This window comes from Podarcis muralis, chromosome 7, assembly GCF_964188315.1.
Source record: "Podarcis muralis chromosome 7, rPodMur119.hap1.1, whole genome shotgun sequence".
In the NCBI taxonomy this organism is placed as follows: domain Eukaryota; kingdom Metazoa; phylum Chordata; class Lepidosauria; order Squamata; family Lacertidae; genus Podarcis; species Podarcis muralis.
In genome coordinates this window covers 52,947,948-52,967,581 of record NC_135661.1, presented here as the reverse complement: position 1 = coordinate 52,967,581, position 19,634 = coordinate 52,947,948, and the positions used below count along the sequence as shown (strand labels likewise).

Genomic DNA, 19,634 nt, shown 5'->3' with positions numbered 1-19,634 from the left:
ATCCTTCCACACTATCAAGCTGGACATTCCAATATGAGATTTAAGAACAGAGGTAACTACCCATCAACTCCCCCTCGCTACTTTTAAAAAAGAAACATTTTAGAGTCTCTTCTGTCATATTTTCAGGTAACGCCAGTGCTTTTTTTCTGGGGCTACACAGGGGTACGCATACCCCTAAACATCTTGTGAACCTTTGTACTTGTCTCCATTTACTGTATTTATTTTTCCTGATTTGAACTATAAAACGGTGATTTTCTTGAGTCAAAAGGAGAGTACCACTAAACATAATTTTTTTAGAAAAAAAAGCACTGAGTAATGCAATTCCTCTGTTTTGGAGAGGTATGAGTCTGTAGTATAGTATTCTTAAACAGTCAGTGATTCCATGGCATAGTACTCTTAAGTGGATTGATCTGCCCTCATCACCAAGCTCTTGCAGCCTCTGCTGTCCACATACTGAGAAGAGCTACAGTTCCTTGCATCCCCCCCTCCCAAGACACATAGGCCACTTTCACACCAGACATTAAAGCACATTTTAAACCAGGGTTTCCCAAACTTGGGTTTCCAGCTGTCCTGGACCACAACTCCCATCATCCCTAGCTAGCAGGAGCAGAGGTCAGGGATGATGGGAAGAGTAGTCCAAAAACAGCTGGGAACCCAAGTTTGGGAAACCCCATTATAAACTGTTGTGGCTGCCCCCCAAGAATTCTGGGAGCCTTAGTTTGCTAAAGGTGCAGGCTCTTCACCAGAGACCCCCTATTCCTCTCACAGAGCTACAAATCCCAAAGTTCCCCAAGAAGAGGGGTTGATTCTGAAACTATTGTAGCTATGGAAGGGGACTAGAAGTCCCCTAACAACTCTCAGCACCTTTAACAGACTGCTGTTCCCAGAATTCTTTAGGGCAGCTGTGACTGTTTAAAGCAGTATGATGTACGGCATGAACGAGGGCCTAGAAACAAGTTCCTTCTTCAGATGGCCTTAGATAGCATATTCAACAGAAGCAGTTCTTTTCCTTCCACCGGATTAATTATCATCATCAACAACAACAACTCCCAGCTTCTCTCCCTCACATACACTCTTCCCGTTCCAACAGCCCAATTTGCAATATCAAGACACTTCCTTTAGGAACAGCTTTCCAGCATAGTGGAAGAATGCACTTTGCACTGTCAATTGGATGCAATTGATCAATACGTTGAAGGAGATGAGGAAAGTATTATCCTTGTCATTTATTTGTGCAAACTCCTGCTCCATTCCACTCCCGCAGCACCACCTCATTTCCCCTCAATCACACTGGGCTGGGAGCAGCGGTTGACACTTGTCAAGGCTTTGAAAAGCAATGTTCAAGTGGGGGGGGGGGAATTGCTAGAGCATTAGACAGAGAAAGGCCTTCCTATGTTAAATTTGTTTCAATTTGTTTTAATTAGCAACCAATTTGTAAAATATTGAAAATCATTAAAAAAAGATTTGGCAAAAGACAGAGAAAGAGAGGCCTTTCTTTGCAGTGACCCCTTGTCTCTGGAATGCCTTATCACCCAGGGTCTAGCACGCCCTGGTGTTACCAGTCTTTTGAAAGGCTCTGAAGTCCCGTCTATTTTCCTCTTGAGATGTGCTTATTGGACTGATGGAATTAATGTTGTCTCTTACTATTGCATAAGAGCAGCCCTGCTGAACCAGGCCAAAGGTCTGTCTTGTCCTGTCTTTGTTCTCAAAGTTCTCACTCATGGTCCCCAGAAACCTGCATTCCTGTGCATATTGTCCCTGACAATTTAGCCATTGTGATTGAACTCTTCTTTTAAAAAACTGGCTGTTGTTTTAATGGTTATTACTGGTTTTATCCAGCTGCCTTGAGAGGCGTTTTGCCCCCTCAAAGCATGTAAATATATATGTTTATTTACACCAGTTTCTTTGCCCACCTCAGTGTGAATGTAGAGCTATGTGATCAACAATTCGTTTTCAGCAGCATCATAAAGTAAAGGGCATTAAAGATTAAGTGGCTTATATAAGGTTTTAGTAGACAATCCCCTGGCTCTGCCTTCTCCTGAGGTCAATTTTCATTATCAATCAATCAATCAATCAATCAATTGCCATCCAGACATGTCTCAAGGGGGCATGTGTGGGCCCCCTTGGGAAGTGGGGTGGGATATAAATTAAATGCATATATAAATGTACAAAATGCAGCAGAACACCTAAACCAGAAGTTTAGCTGTCATGTATGGCAAAATAAACGAATAAACAAGTCCCTTCTTTAAAAGTGATAGAGAATGGAAAAAAGAAAGGTACCTTATATCCCAAGTTAGTTCATTAGTCTGTCTAACCTTTAACCAATCAGATACCCTCCAGATGTTTTGGACTATACTTCCTATCATCCCTGCCCAATGACTATTCCAGCAAGGATTAATGGGAGTTGTAGTCCCTAATAACATGATGGAACAGACTGCTTTCCTTGTTTAGAGGTCTCTCAGCAGCTGCTACATGGGCACTTATCAGCGATACTGCAGTACTGAGTTCCCTGCATGAACAAGGGGTTTGACTAGATGAGCTTACAGGTCCCTTCCAACTCTACGGTCCCATCTGCCCTATATCTCTAAAGCAGTGTCACACCACTTAAAACAACCATAAAGGTAAAAGTAAAGGGACCCCTGACCATTAGGTCCAGTCGTGAACAACTCTGGGGTTGTGACACTCATCTCGCTTTATTGGCTGAGGGAGCCGGCGAACCAGAGCAGCGCATGGAAACGCCGTTTACCTTCCCACCGGAGTGGTACCTATTTATATACTTGTACTTTGATGTGCTTTCAAACTGCTAGGTTGGCAGGAGCAGGGACTGAGCAACGGGAGCTCGCCCTGTTGCGGGGATTCGAACCACCGACCTTCTGTTCGGCAAGTCCTAGGCTCTGTGGTTTAACCCACAGCGCCACCCGTAACTTCCTACGAAGAACCATGGGGACTGCAGTCTGTTAAGCGTACTGAGTGTTGTTAGGAGACCACAGGAGCCAACTCCTAGGGGCCTAGGGGGCTTTCCCCCACATAACATATTTGAGGGGGCCAGCCCTGTCCCCAGTTGATGGGCACGTTGTGTGTGCAACGTGTCATATGATCAACTATGCAGGGTGTGGCTTACCTGGTCCCCCACATCATTTTATTCAAGTTGGCACTCTGGTAGGAGACCCCTATTTCCCTCACAGAGCTACATATTCCAGAGTTCCCTGAGAAGAGGAATTGACTGCTATACTACTCTGAGGCTTGTAGCTCTGTGAGGAGAATAGGGGTCTCCTAACAACTCTCAGCACCCTAGACATACTAAACTTCCCAGGATTATTTTGAGAGGGGCAGTAAACCATGACTGTTTAAAGTGGTATGATACTGCTTTAAGTAGACGGTGCAGATAGGGCCTATCATTCTATGTTCCCTCCTGTTCTGATTTTAGCAGTATTTTGCTCTTGTAGTGCTCTCTCAGGGAACAGAGATCTTCAGCCTCTCCAAGCAATGCCACAAACAAATCCTGATGGTGGAAACATGCATGCAGAACAACTTTACATGCCTTTGTAATCTTGCAGATAACACCCAAGACCTATTTTCAGCTTCTGCGAATGGCCTGTGAGGAATGCACTTTCTGATGCAAACACAGCACAGACTAATGAGGAGACTAGCTGTATTATTTGTAGCAGTGCTACACCACCTCGGAGCCTCAGCTGCCGCTGCTATTGCTTGCAGCAGTCTGTTTGACTGGATATATGAAATCCATTGAGAAAATATAAGGGAGCGTGCAAGCGTACAGAGAAATCCCAACTGTGTGCTACTGAGAAAGGCAGACGCCAAAACGAGTCACTAAAGACTGCAAAACATGTTTGACCATCCACTTATTTAAGAGTTGGTGTGGAGGTCTGGTTAGAGGAGTGACCAACTTTCAATGGCCAATTGGGAGGGTGAAATGGGGGTGGTAAGAGACGCAAAGACCAGACTAAGCTAATGTTTGTCCTTCCAGATGTTGCTGGACTGCAACCCCCATCATCCCTGACCATGCTGGCTGGGACTGAGTTGGAGTCCCTCAACATCTGGAGGGACTTGGATGAAAGGTGAGATATAAATGTATATGGTCAGGAGCTGCAGAATTTATCTAGATCAGGGTTTCCCAAACTTGGGTCTCCAGCTGTTTTTGGCTACAATTCCCATCATCCCTGATCACTGCTCCTGCTAGCTGGGGATGATGGGAGTTGTAGTCCAAAAACAGCTAGAGACCCGAGTTTGGGAAACCCTGGTCTTGATGAACCTTCCCTAACCAGGAAGGTGATCTGGACTACAGCACCTATCATCCTTAAACTGGCTGCCTGGAACTAGTAAGAGCTGGAGTTCAAAACATCTTGAGGGCACCAGGTTAGGGAAAGTTGATCTAGATCTAGATACACACATATTGAGGTATACTGAAAAGTCACAAAGATCCAAAAATTAATGGACTGAAGTTAGACTGAAGTTAAGTTCTGTGGTTCTATCAAAGTCAAACTTAGTTGGCTACAACCCCACAAGGTGTGAACTAGGCCACACAACAGATGATGTTGCCAGTTTGTGGCCAGTACCACTTCAGCTAGCAGGTGGGACTTATGTAATTGAACACTCCTCTATTTAAAAACAAAACAAAACCAGCAACCCATGTCAGGGAGAAAATGAAGTTAGAAGTTAGTTTCTAACATAGAGGCAATGAATGTGGCATCGAGGGGCAACGTGAGCCCCCTCTTACAGACCTGCACAATGAAGTGTTACAGGTTAACTGCTTTGTCTACTTTTTGCAGAAAGTAGGTATCACAGACAAAATTCTAGAATGAGAACTTCCAACTATCTATTCCCCATCTTGGCAGCAAGAATCCTACAGAAAGATACCTAGCCACATGGAAGGTGACACTGTCAAATTGGTTAATCCATTCCTGTTCTGCAACCAATTCCTGTTAAGCTGATCTTGCCTTATATAACAAATTATGTCTATTAGATGCAATCTGTGCATTTCTGCTAGCAATATATGTGTGTGTGTTTGAGTGTGTGTGAGAGAGATAAATGATCCCCCTGGAATTCAGCTGAAATGTTTCTTATCCCCCCTCCACTCCTACTGTTTGAATTAAGTGATAGGCCATTCCATATATTAAGGCACATTTAAAGAATGCTAGTTCTCTAGAATTCCTGAAAGGCGAATAAGTGCAAATGCCTTCCCTTCGTCTAAGACATCAACTCCAAATAATCAACAGATCCGTGGGACCAGGTGGGGGCCCAAAATAACAAATGACAAAAACAAGCAAGACTCCAAATCTTCCACCAGGAAGAAATTTAGGAAGCTACCTTGTACAGCTCAGGACATGTTCTTGGTTCCTGCAGTATTTTACCAATTATCCATTTGTACTGGATTCTGTTGTGCTTTATTATGGTGTGAACGCTTTCATAAATGAAAAGCAATATAAAAATGTTAATAATAATAAAAGTTGTTTTTTTATACCTCATAATAACAATGGCAATGAAATACAGACTATGCAAAGCCTCTTCCTCCTTTTTGTTTTAAAGAAAGTGGGTGTATAGAAACAAAAAAAGGAAGGTCTGTAGCTCAGTAGCAGACCACACACTTGGCAGGCGGGCTAAATTAGTTCCACTGAAATCAGTGGAAGAAGTTCCTTAATGATTAAAGTCAGCCATCCCCAAACTTGTGCCCTCCAGATGTTTGGACTGATCAGATGTCAAAGAGATAAACAACTACCTGACATTTAGAAGACATCTGAAGGCAGCCCTGTTCAAGGAAGTTTTTAATGTGTGACATTTAATGTATTTTTAATCTTTGTTGGAAGCCACCTAGAGTGGCTGGGGAGGCCCAGCCAGATGGGCGGGGTACAAATAATAAATTATTATTATTATTATTATTATTATTAGACTGCAATTCTTATCCGACTCAGCCAGCAGGGCTGCTGAGAGCTGCATCTGGAGGGCACCCGGTTTTTGAAGGCTGGGGTGGAATGTGAGAAGAACATAAGAGCCTGGTGGATCAGGCAAAAGGCCCATTTAGTCCAGCACTCTGTTCTCACAGTGGCCAGCAGCAGTGATTCCCAGCATCTGGCATTCAGAAGTATACCACCTCCAACAGTGGAGGAAGAACACAACCATTGTGTGTTCTGCCTCCACTGAGAACCTTCTCCTCCATGAATTTGTCTAGCCCTCCTTTAAAGTCACCCATGTTGGTGGCCATCACTACAACTATGCAAAGTGCCGACTTTTACTTTAAATTTTATTTTAGTACAACCCACAAAGTCCCCAAGCTAGGATAGCTCAGAGCATGAGACTCTTAATCTCAGGGTTGTGGGTTTGAGCCCAATGTTGGGCAAAGGATTCCTGCATTGCAGGGGGGTGGGGGGTGGGCTAGAGGACCCTCATGGTCTCTTCCAAACCCTACGACTCTATGATTCAAACCCTCTGGAGAGCTCAAGCATCTGGGAGGTTGGCTTAAGTCGTGAATAATTTGTCCCATTGATTCCACAGTTCAGCTGTCTTTGACTGCTGCATCCAACTCACCTGTTTCCCACCACACAAACCTTACAATACATGTGGCTCTCCATGTATTGCTGGACTGCAACTCCCATAATCCTGCTGGCTGGAGCTGATGGCCTCCGCCCATGCTTAGCAATTCCTTATTAGCACAGCCACTGCTGATGTCTGGCTGTTTCCCTAAAACACTGGAAGTTTAAAGACATCTACCCACCCTCATTAATCCCATGAGAAGGTTGGGTTCTGATCTGGATTCTGCCACACACACAAAAGTCCCTGACCAGACACGAGCTCACCCACTAGGCATCTCTCAGGCCTCTGTCCGTAAAATGAAGATAAAAGTGATCCACCTCACAGGGATGTGGTGAGGATAAACGGATACAAAATAATGTATTTGAACTATGAATTATTTGTGTTGTGGAGCACAATCCATTGCACAGATATAAGATGCCTTTAATTCAACGGGGCTTCCTCCCAGCTGCATGCATAAGGAAGGAAAGGCATTGTAAAAACTGTTCATAATGGCAACATTCAAATTGTCAGGGTTTTAAATTCCTTCCCCAGCACTAAGGGCAGCTCAGAATATACACTGTTAGAAGCAGCTTCATCCTCTAGTCTAGGCCAGGGTCTTCCAGAGCAAAGATTTCTAGTCAGGAGGAGGACCGGACTGCAATTCCAGTCAGAAGAATCACAGCTAAATGCAAATTATACATGTGTTCCAATCATGGTAATCCAGTATCCGAACTGGGCCGAACCTTGCCGACGCATTTCCCCCCCCAACCGAACGCTTCCGAAGACAAGACAAGCGCTGCGCCCGACAATAGCCGAGACAAGCCGAGTCTTGCCGATCTCCCAAGAGCCTATTCGAGTCTCTTCTGGGCGCTGTCCACCACTTGCACAGCCTGAAACCTTTACCTGCCACCCCAGGAACAAGCGAAGAGATAATAGAGCCCAGGGGTGGGAGGACACACAGTGGTCGCTGTAGGGGTGTGTATGTATGAGAGAGAGAGAGAGAGAGAGAGGAAGCGCGCAGCTTTGCAAACGAGTGTGCATTTCTCCCTCTCGCTTAGCAACACGCAAGCCGCCTAAAGGGCGGGGAAGGCTCTTGCAGTCAGCAACAGCAAACCTCGCTCTCCTTTTCTTGCAAGGCAAACGCCTTGCAAACGGCAACTGGGAACCCAAAGCATTGCGTTGCAATGCAATGCTGGGATTCTTTCCCCACGATCACCTTTTGGCTTCTTTTCGTTCTCTAAAATGGGAACACTCTATCCCATCGTCCATACTCCCCACTCCCCAACCGATGTCCCCCTTCCCAAAGGAACACCATTCGTCCACCTCCCAAAGCAAGGTGCAACCAGATGCAGCGACTTGTTCGTTGCACGAGCACCCTCACTCGCTCGGCCTGGGTGCACGATGGGGCTACGCAACACCTGTGCCTAGCCAGCTGCCCAAACACAGCCTTTCTTCCTGGCACACATACACACACCTCATGGGATTTTCAAATCTATATCATAGATCGTTAAGCAGGATCGGCCGCTGCGGAGCAGAGAAGGAAGTTGACCGGAATAGCTCCTATGGCGCCCCGTTAAGGCGTTGGGGACGAAATTAAGCAGGGTTTGGGTGTCGTGCGTAAAAAGAGAGGGGACGGAGCTGCATCCTTCGTTAGCTGGCTGCTGATTTATTTCCTCCCATATCCCAGCTTAATTTGCAGTTGCAAGCCAAATTCTGCCATAATTAATTAAATGGGGGGGGGGGTGTTTAGAGGCTCAAATCTAGAAAGGAGAATAAGGGAGGGGGGAAAGAGGACGATAAGCGTCAGTGAGGCTTGCTTTAAATCTGCCTAATGAGCAGATTTCCACCACCCGATAGAAAGAGAGAAATGAAACAGAGATAGGCGATCCTGCCTAAGCAGCCCATGTCCGGAGATCAAATGAGGGAGGAGATCAGGAGGGAGCTCAGGGAAGGAGATAAGATCCCGACATTAAGCTTCATTGACAGTGTGATGTTTAATGGCTGCGCCTGGTTGGACGATCTCGGCCAGGCACATCCTTCCCAGGACCCTGCCAGCCCCTCCCTGCTCCCTCCTCCTTTCTTTGGGGTGGCGAAGGAGGGAGAGCAGCAGAGCAACCACACTTCAGCACCAAAGCTACAGAACAGCGGACACCTGGAGCTTCCCTGGTTAGCATAAAAAGGAGAGAGGGTGGGGCGGGGTGGGGCTGGATGCCCACCCCCCCTCTTGCCCATCCGCCTTCCCAGCCTTCTCAATCCCTGCTCCAGATGTTGGCCTCCCCGCAAGAGGGCCCCTCCAAGGCGGCCAGCAAGGAGCAATCCCCAAGCAGAGCTTCCCACTTCAAACATGGCGGACGCCCATTCATACAACCAAAAAGACCTGTTCGCCTTTTCCCTCCCCGTTGGTCTCTCTCTCCCCCCACCCAAGCCCACCCCGCCTTGCCAATTCCCGCAACAAGAAATCGGGGGGTGGTGCCTGGGTTTCTCTCCCCCCTCCCTTTTGAATGGCAACATGCTAAAATCATTGGGATAGGCACAACACACACACACACGCTAAATAAGACTGCTGTGATGATGTAAAATCCTCAAAGGGGGACTTACTTCATCTGCTTCACGATGGTGCTTTTCCCGGATTCCCCAGCCCCTGTTAGGACAAAAAGCCAAAAATAAAACCCCGATAAAGGCAAGATCTGGCGAGGGTGATAATATAAGGAGATCAAGGAGATTACATAGGAAGGAGCAGCTGCACTAATGGTTGCCACGGCCGGGGGGGAGCGAAGAGGAGAGATCATGTTTGTGCAATTGAGGTTTCCGTGCAAAAGGGATAATGGTAGGGTAGTTTTCAATGCTGCTGGGGAGGTTGTAGGGTAATTTTCAATGCAGAAGAATGGGGAGGTGGCACAGAATCATACCTGTTGGGTGGGTTGGGTGGGCTATCGAAGGTTTCCATTTGGGCAATACAATGAATTTTTTATTTTACTTTTTTTTTGCACATGATGCAATGAGGCTCAGCAAAATCATGCCTAAAAGGAAAGGGCCTGCCAGTGTACGTGTGTGTGTAAGAGATGGGGAGAGGGAGGGAGCTAGCGGAGGGGAGAGATGGAGCATAGTTGTACAATAGGTGGGGCAGAAGATGGAGGATGGAAAATAAATCACACCTAGTTGGTGGAAGGGAATGGATGTGCGCCCCCCCCCCCGCGCCGCCCTTTTAACTGGAGGGAGAAGATCGTATTTGTGCTCTAGAGTTGACAAGGCAGGCAGGTGGGGCGAGAATAGCAAATAAGTGTGTGTGTGTGGGTTTGTTTGTTTCGAGAGAGGGGAGAAAGCGATGGCTCTGCCCAACAAATGTGGCAAGCAGAGCTGAAATGCCAATCTAAATAGGAAGGTGGCCGGGATAGGGGCTGACACACGGGAGTGGTGGACCTGGGGGTTCTGGCTGTGTCAGAATCCTACCTGGGTGTGGAGGGAGGGAGGGAGGGGGCGCAGCTGGGCTCGAGCCCGCTTACCTAGCAAGAGCAGCTTCACATCTTTGGCCGCGCTGATGCCGTCCTCCTTGAGGTTCTTCTCGATCGCCTTGCTCCTCTCCAAGGCGGCTCTTTCTTCGGCGCTCAGTGTACATCCCATGGTGGCCGGGAAATGTGTTCTCCCGGGCTGGCGGACACTTCTCTCGGTCCCCCCAACCCCCCCTTTTTATCAGACACTCCAAGGAGGAAAAACGGGAGGGGAAACAAAAATCAAAACACAACCACCAACGCAGCAGAAAAGCAAGATAGGAAGAGGAGGGGTGGGGATGTAGATCTTTGCTTAGATGTCAAAAATAAATTAAAATGAAGCACCAGGGGGAATATAATACAGATTCTCTCTCTCTCTCTTTCTGGCTGGCTGCCCCCTCGCTCTTCTCCTTCTTCCTTCCCGGCTCTGCGTCTCCGTAGCCCCAGCAAATCAATGCATCTAAATGAGAGCCGAGCCTTCCGGGGGCTGGCAGGCGCTGCTGGGGGGGGTGGTGGTGCGCTGGAAGGAGACGAGGGAGATCTCTTGCGATGGGAGAAGGAGCAGGGCGCGATGGGCTCTGGGCGCCCCCTTCCTTGGTCTGGAGCTGGGCGGCCTCTTGGGGGACGCGGCAGCGGGCGGGCGGGTGGCGAGCGCGCTGGGGCTGCTGCTGCTGCTTCTGGCGTCGGAGCGAGAGCCGAGCCCTTTCCCCTCTGGGCGGCTGTGTCGCCGGCGGGATGCCTGCCTTCGTCGCTGGGCTGCTGCCTGGACGGCTCTCGGGGCGAGGCGCTTCCTTCCTCTCCTCCCTCCCCCGAACCTGGGGGTCTCTAATGGGCGGCGGCGGCGATGGCTGCGAGCGATCGCATCGCTCAGCCGATCCTAATGGCAAGAAATGCAGAAAGGGGCGACGCGAGCTCGCGGCAGCAGCAGCGGCAGCAGCAGCAGCAGCAGCAGCCAGGCGAGGAGGAGGGAGGGAGCGGGGAGGGCGGGCGAGTGCGCCAGGGCTGAGCCGCGCCGAGGCTGCCTTCCCTTGCACAGGCGAGGCTGGGCTGGCTGACGTCGGCCGCGCTGCCCGCGCATGCGCCCGCCCGGCCGAGAGGAAGCTCGGCGAGGAGGAGGAGAGCGGGCCGAGCGAGCGAGCGAGAGAACGGGCCGAGAAGCCCCTTCGAGATGCGGCTGCTGCTGCCGCCGGCGCCAAGGAGCCTCCCTCCCTCCCAGTTCACGGCGCTGCAGTTATGCAGCCGAAGTGGGGAGGGCTCGGCGGAGCTTAGAAATCAGGGATGCGGAGGCTTGTTGAGTCGGAGGGCCATATTCCCTCCTGGGAAACCATTTGGGGGCCACTTGCCGGGTGTGGGCGGGGCAAGAGGCCGAAGTGGGCGGAGCAATTGGGGCACACCTTATCTTTGTGTAGGATGCTAGTTCACACGCACACAGGGGTGCCAACTTGAATAAAATGATCACATGATGTGGTGCACCCACACTTTTTGAATGGCAATGCCCAGCAACTTGGGGGGGGGGAGCCCCCTCAAATATTTTGTTGGGGAAGGGCAAAGGGATACACACACACACACACACACACACACACCCCTTCATTCAGGGGAACCAAAGGCATAAGAACATTAGACAATCCTGCTGGCTGGGTAGCTCAATTAGTTTGAACATGGTGCTGGTAACACCAAGGTTGCAGGTTCGATCCCCATATGGGACAGCTGCATATTCCTGCGTTGCACAAGGTGATCCTCAGGGTCCCTTCCAACTTTACAGTTCAATGATTCTATAGCAATCGGGCCAATGGCCCATCTAGTCCAGCATCCTATTGTCACAGTGGCCGACCAGACACTCCCCCGCTGTGGTTTCCAGCAACTGTTATCCAGAAGGATATTGCTTCCAACCGACCATGGAATATCCTTTCTCATAATTTGAATCCATCAATTTGGGCTCTACTCTCTGGAGCAGCAGAAAACAAGCTTGCTCCATCTTTCACGTGGCAGCCCTTCAGATATTTAAGAAGTCTATCACATCACCTCCCAATCTTCTCCTGGCAGAGCACCCTAACTTCCTCTACCATTTATCATGAGGCTTGAACTTCTTGCATCCCTCCCCAGATTTAGAAATAATAAGTCTTTCACCTAACCTACCTCATGGGGTTTTTGTGAGGATACATTGGGGGGGGGGAACCATGTATGCCACCTTGAGCTCCTTGGAGGAGAGATGGGATATAAGTGGAATAAACAGATAAAATGAAGAAATGAAGAAAGAAGAGGAAGCTAAGTCAAGCTACAAGAAATATTCCAGCTGAACATCAGAAGAACTTTCTGACAGTTTGATAGTGGAACAGACTCCGACCAGAAGTGGTGGGCTCTCCTTCCTTGGAGGTTTCTAAGCAGAAGTCGGATGGTCATCTGTCATATATGATCTAGTTGAGATTTCTGCATTGCAGGGGGTTGGACTAGATGACTCTAGGTAGGTGGCCTTTTTGACAGCCTTTTTCTCCCCCACAAATCCAAATACTGACATGTCTGAGGCATTTGAAAAACAACAACATTTGTTTGTTTATTTGCAAATGCAGTACAGAAAAGAGAAGGAGTAACACCAGCTGATATTAGCCATAAAAAGATTTCATTTATCTTGAGTTTGGCCACATTCACTGCATGCATTTAAAGCACTATGATACCACTTTAAACAGTCATGGCCTCCCCCAAGGAATTCTGGGAACTGTAATTTGTTAAACGTGCTGGGAGTTGTTAGGAGACCCCGATTCTACTCCTAGAATTACAGTTTCGGGTTGCCAAGGCCAAGAGAGTTGGTGCTGAAACCACCTCTTCAACCCTATATAGGGTTGTTACTTATGCTTCACCCCCAAAAAGGATCAGAGCAGAATACCAATTTTCATAAAATTTGCATGTGCTAATGTATATGCATACGGATACAAATTTAGAAATAATTACTATAATTTAAATGGAAATACAACACATCTCACTATGAAGCCAGAGACCAGATGACAGGTAGCCCTACTCAGTTTGCAGCTTGTTGTTGATGGGCAACTTCAAGATCTCCCCCCAACCCTCCCTTTCTATGGCCTTAAACCAGACTTGGACAATAGAGACCATTAACCTAGCATTTTCTAGGTATGGATCTGAGCAGTTTCCCCCTTACTCCTACTCCTTTTCCATGGAAAATTTGCTCTTTAGTGCTAAATCAGAGCAAATGTCAATCTGGAGAAAACCGGAATTGCCATTTGCTCTGCTTGGGTGCTAAAGAGCAGTTTCTTCTGGGGCAAAGCAGCAGGACAACAGGAAGTATGGATGAGCCTTCAAAGAGAATTGGACAAATGCATGGAGAATAAGGCTACTATGATGTCTATGTTGCCCCTTCACTGTTGGGGGCAGTATGCCTCTGAATACCAGTAGCTGGGGTCTCCTGGTGCTCTGGTGCTCAGGTCCGGCTTGCAGGTTTCCCATTAGGGCATCTGGTTGGCCACTGTGAGAACAGGATGTTGGATCAGATGGACTTGGACTGATCCAACAAAGCTCTTCTTATGCCCTTACATTACGTCCTTGTTCTGGTTGACCTTTGACTTTGGAAAAAAACATTTTTCCTTCCACAATCATTTCACTGGAGGAATTTCTTTTCAGGTTCATGGCTGCCTAGGCTCCCAAACAGTGTATAGCCCCCTTTCACCTAGATCCTTTCTGACTGTGTTGTCTTGGCAAGCTAGCCAGCCATGACTGACCCCAAATTCTTACCACTTGAGAGTGGATTGCATTAGGCTTTGAAAATGCAGTATAAGCCAACACTCCTAGTGTGTGTGTGTGTTTGAATATCAAGGCTGTGCTAAAGTGGAAATGAATAGAAATCACGCTTGGCCTTGGGAGGGGAGGGAAATAAACCAGCAAAAACAGTTTTCAAAAAAGAAAGGGTCTCCTGCAGTGCTAACCACCATATTCTTGCAGCATTTTTTTTAATGTGGTGTGATGGAGATAAAAAGTAGGAAGTTTAAGTTGTGCAGGGAGTAATTGAGCAGCTTATTTTCATAAGCCAGGGTGTGGAAATGGAACAAAGAGCTCAGGTGGCGAAAAGCGTGCTACCCATTTAAACAATTAACTATGCAACAGACGATGAGGAATATTATTCAAAAGAAATATTTAGCTTGGCAGCCATTAATATTTCCATAGTGCTTAGTTCCTTAGCACGCTTATGGCATAGTTATGCTGCTGACTTTTACACACATGTACACACACATACCCCAATTAGCTGCCATGGCTTCTCCAAAAGATCATGCAAAGAGTATTTTGGTGAGGGAGACTGAGAATGCTATTAAGGGATCTTTAGGACTCTCCCAATACAGTTTAAATGACTGTTAAACCTTTTAAATTCTGTAACGTAGGGCAACACTCACACCACACATTTAAAGCACCATGATACCATGGCTTCCCCTAAAGAATTCTGGGAACTGTTACAGGTGTGGAGAGTTGTTAGGAGACCCCTATTTCCTTCACAGTGTCCCATGTGAAAAAGGATTGATGGTTATACCATTCTGCAGATTGTAGCTCTGTGAGGAGAATAGGTACCGGTATCTCCTCACAACTCTTAACCCATGTCCCTTCTGCTTCGATTTGTATTTACATAGCCTCCCCACATGGTTGAATGTGTAATGGCTGTAGGGCCTGGTCCATCGGCTCCAGCTTGTGCAACACCCTTCAGCTAGACTGTTGATAGGGATAAAATATGACCACCACAAAATTCCAGTGCTCAAAAGCCTTCATTGGCTTCTCACATGCCACCAGGGCAGGTTCAACGTTCTTGCATGAATTAACAATGCCCTTAACAAGGGCTGCCTAATCCCTAATATTCCTGCCCGATCACTGAGGTCTTCAGGTGAGTTACTGCTTGGGGTCCCTCATGGCTTTGATGCATGGCTTATATCCAACAGGAGTGGGTTTTTTTTAGTATTGTGGACCTAATTTTAAGGAGCTTTCTTTCAGTTAAGGTCAGACATGCTCGCTTCCTGCTCAACTTCTAGCACACAATGAACACTTTTTTATATTATTACAACAGGTACAGTGGTACCTCAGGCTAAGTACTTAATTCGTTCCAGGGGTCTGTTCTTAACCTGAAACTGTTCTTAACCTGAATCACCATTTTAGCAAAGTTCTTAACCCGAGGTACTATTTCTGGGTTACCAGAGTCTGTAACCTGAAGCGTATGTAAACCGAGGTACCACTTTAATTGATTGATGTTTGATAGTTTAAACTGATTTGGGGGGGGGGTTCATCTTTGTAAACAACTTAGAAATGATTGTACATAAGTGGTGTATAAATTGTTTAAATCAATCAATCAATCAATCAATTAATCAATCAATTTGTGGTTATGGGAAATTGCAAATTGGAAGCTTATCTGCTGAGGGGGTGAATCAAGAAGCAGCAGACAGAACAGCACGACCCAGAAGGTTTCCACTGTGGATTAATGAGGCTGGTCAAAGCTGGCTTTAGAGAGGCACCAATGGCAAATCACTATTTTCATTGGGAGGAAATGTGTATATCTCACATTCAAAAATGTGTATATGAGAAGAAATGGAAAAATATAAAATGCAGAGAAAATGAAATTTATATATTCATCTATCCTAATGAGGACCAGGGACAACCCATCCTTTTTGGCTTTGCGGGGATTGTACTTTCCTAGAAACTATAGGGAGTAGTCCTGGACTCTCCCCAGTTGTTGCAACTATTAACTTTGGATCTACTTCCAATCTTTTAAAAATTAAACTGGTTGGTTTTTGCTCTCAATCACTGAGCAAATAGAGGTAGTGGTACTTAATTCCTCTAGCTGGAGTAAGCTTTTGTAATACCTTTCATTTTCTGTTCAGGTTACTAGCCTAGCTGCTAAGTGTGTGGGATACAGTATTGATGACAGAACTTTTTCATCTTTTAGCTTGGGAAGACTTCCTTTTATTCTTGTCCTGTTATGTTGTGATTTCACTCCATCATTTTGATTGATGATTTACTGCATTGCATCTATTGTTGCATTAATATGCCATTCCCTGGTCTGAGGACCTTTAAGCCCCAAAGCTGTATAGAAACAAACTCTACTACAAACTATAATATGGATATGCTTGGCCCGGTTCTGCCCCCCTCCACCCTCACCCCAGAAAACACTTCTGTGGTTTCTGAAACTGCTTCAAAGGCATCTCAATTTGCCCGCAAATTGCCCCAGTTTGTTCTTCCACACACAGCATAAGGAAGAATCAAATGGAGAAATGTTGATGGAGAAAACTGGTCAAATTCTAGGCAAGCGTCAAAAGTCAGCGCTTGCTGAAGTCCAGTCTCTGTAGCCACTGCTAAGTGCCCTGTGTTCAGGGTGGTTGTAGAGATTGAGAGCCAGCCGCCATTGTGCTCTCCTAGCAGCTAACCTAGAAGTGGAATCAGGTAGACTAGAAGGAGAATGTAGGGCCGGTGACCTTTCAAAGGGGATTTTCTGTGCTACGTTGCCCCAGCTTGAAGCAGGAGATGCGAGCATCACAGAGCTGTGAGCCAGCTTCGAGCACTACTGGAGCTGGAGAGAGGGCAGAGGCAGCAACACAGAGCGAGTAACTGGAAGAGTGACTGAGTGAGAGACAGAGCAACAGAGGGAGAGGTGGAGATGCACTGGCTTGGGGCAAAGGTGCAGGAAGAAGGGCATTGGGGCTGGCAAGGAATTTTCATAAGCAGTTTTCCCTTATGCATTTTTCTACATTGTTTTCCACTAATAAATGCATCTCTGTGCCTACAGTCCCATAATAAACACATTTTGGTACATATTTTGTACATCCCTTTTGTAACTTCATTGTACACCAATTAGAGAATAGCATGTTAATGTTATGTACATAAATTGTTGGAGTAAATAATAATTTTGGCTGGGAATTTTTTGCAAAATTGAGAGAACTGCAGATTTCCAAAGAACGCTGCATTTGGCTGTGTACTATTATGGGAAGTGTGAATTAGTCAATTCACCTTCATTCCTAGGCATATCCTTAGTGTGAGAGGGTCGGGCTTATGGGGGGGGCAGAGCTGTACTGACCATTCCTTTCCTGGCCCATCAAATTTGACAGGCGTTTCACTACTGAAAGATAATCCGCCTGCAAATTTAACAGCAACAGCTGTGCAAGCTGCAGCTGGAGCAAATGGGGTGTCAGGAACATAGATTAGGCATTAGGTTTCCTCATACGGCTGCGGCAATTACAACCCCATAGCACTGATATATATCATGATAACAGAGTGTCATATATGGATTTTCAGTGTTTTGACTAGAGATTAATGGGTTACTTTGAATGGATTAATGGAAGAACGGTTGTAACAGTACACACGCACGGCTTTCTTTGATTTGTCGCTTTGATTAACAATGTAATAGTAATAAGAATAATACTTTTGCAGAAAACATGGTGACAATGTGGAAACTGATCAATCATGTCACATGGTCTTGGAAATCAGTTTGGTAGCCCCCTACCTCTTGCCAAAGAAGAGGAAATGCATCAGTCTCCCCTTCCCCCCTGCCAAAAAGAGGACAAAAGAATATGCAGATTTGCATAAAATTTGCAGATACTAATTTATATGTAGAGATGCAAATTTAGAAATAATTACTGTAATTCAAATAGAAACACAATACATCTCAACACAGTGGGGGAGGCTGTGACCAGGAGTCTTCTGTGCCTGTTCTGTTTGCTACCCGGGTGCTTTTTTATTATTAGAATCATAGCGTTGGACCCTGAGGATCATCTAGATCAGCCCCCTGCAGTACAGGAATATGCAGCTATCCCATACAAGGATCGAACCTGCAACATTGGCATTATCAGCACCATGCTCCAACCAACTGAGCTATCCAAGTTGACTGTTAATTGGCATCTTCAAGGGCCCCCCAACACAGCTCTCCCTTATTCAGATTTTTATCTTTACACCAGACTTGGACCAGACAGCCCTTCCGTCAGAGCAGGGGTCACTCTTTGTGGGTCCTGTGGGCAAATGCACATGGCGCATGCACCACACACACCACACAACCAAGCACACCCTGCAACCTACTCTATTGACTACACGAGAATGCTTCTTTCGAGCCTCACGTCAGTGCAATGGGGAAGCGCCAGGGGAAGCACAATAGAGGACTTGTCCTCTGAACAGAGGCCTTGCCCCAGACCCCTCAGCTCCATTGGGATCTGCCATGGTTTGGTAGCAGAAGAAAATCAGGGAGAAGGAGGAGATGTGTGGCTGGAACCCAGGGATAGAGGAGGGAGGTCTTCCTCTAGGTGCCAAGCAGATCCGCCAGCTCTCTCTCCATTGCTCCTCCTGCAGAGAGCAGAGCCTCCTCAGGGAGGGGGGGGCTTCACCTAGTAAGAGGGAGGGTCTGAACAGGAGGACGTGGCAGCTGAGTCGGAGGCCAAGAAGCAGGACACAGTCTTCTTGCTGAGAACCAGGTGTTGCCTTCCTTGATGGGATTAGGCATGTCTGCTCAAATGGAATGATGAATGCATAGGGCAAGAGTCCACCTCATCTTTAAAAGGGGTGTGTCAGTTGTCGGTACATCATCCATGTATGAACCTCTGGCCTCTTCAATGGGCCTTGGAATCTTGACCTTTTGGATGTTGCACTTGCTGCAGAGCCTGCATTGATGATGATGATGATGATATATTTATACCCCACCCATCTGGTTGGGTTTCCCCAGCCACTCTGGGCAGCTCCAGCCACTCTGCTATTAGCCTGAATTAAGACATTCTTCCTTAACCCGAAGTAAGAGGCACTGTCATGTTTTGAGACCAAGGTTTTGGATGAGCTTTCTCTATTAGAAATACAGTGGTACCTTGGTAGTCAAAGCTCCTGCAGCCAATTGGAAGCTGCACCTTGGTTTTCAAACAGTTTCGGGAGGCGAATAGACTCCTAGAACAGATTAAGTTCAAGAACCAAGGTACCACTGAATCTGATTGGACTGCCCTGGGCAAAGTAGGGCACATGGTCACCCTCGAGCCCAGGGACTGAATGTGAGATAGGCCCAGCATCCTGTTCTCACAGTGGCCCACCAGATACCTCTGGGAAGTCCACAAGACTGAATCTCCTGGCCATCTACATTTTCCCTCCACAGGAAAAGAAGTGTGTAGCACTGTAGATTTGTTATGAGCAGTGGGGTGGGGTGGGAGTTTAACCCTTTCCCCATGCTGTTTTTCCAGTGTAACTCATAAAGCCAGAAAGCAGCCGTTGGCCTCACAGTAGAAAAATTCATCACATTTTGCTTTATCAGTCATGTATTGTTCAGTGGTTGTCCTCAAACGAACCACACAAATAAAAAAAGGCAGCTAAACGGCACAGAGAAGGACATTAAATATTAGGGAGGAAACTCCTATATGAGGGTACAGTATTAGGGATCAATTTTGCAATAGATGCCTTTGTGTGCATGAATAAAACAACTTCCATTAACGGAGACGGTCAAGTTACTACCAAGAGAGCTTATGGAATCCATAAAGTGTGGTTTAATGAGTGGAGGGAGAGAAATTGCATCCTGGTTTTATGTGCAGGAAGTGGGTCAGGTGAATCTAATCACTCCATCCTCACGGCAAGAATAGTGGAATGCCTCCTAAAAGGTGTTTTCTGAACCCAAATGAGATGGCA

At 46.8% G+C, this 19,634-nt stretch overlaps 1 protein-coding gene and 1 long non-coding RNA gene across 7 annotated transcripts in view; both read right to left on the bottom strand.

Moving 5' to 3' along the window:
* GNAO1 (G protein subunit alpha o1) overlaps positions 1–10,972 on the bottom strand; it is a 170,798-nt gene extending 159,826 nt beyond the window's left edge. For 4 of the 6 annotated variants that reach the window (XM_028739517.2, XM_077931756.1, XM_077931757.1 and 1 more), the window contains exons 1-2: positions 10,026–10,972; positions 9,121–9,163 (exon numbers count right to left, since the gene is read on the bottom strand). In XM_028739517.2, the coding sequence (XP_028595350.1) occupies positions 9,121–9,163; positions 10,026–10,143 (161 nt within the window). In that variant the 5' untranslated portion in view covers positions 10,144–10,972. The remainder of the gene's footprint in view (positions 1–9,120; positions 9,164–10,025) is intronic. The other 2 variants (XM_028739516.2, XM_028739519.2) reach the window with 1 other exon arrangement.
* Positions 1–19,634, bottom strand: part of LOC144328429 (uncharacterized) — a 253,965-nt gene that overhangs the window by 229,410 nt on the left and 4,921 nt on the right. The window lies entirely within an intron of this gene.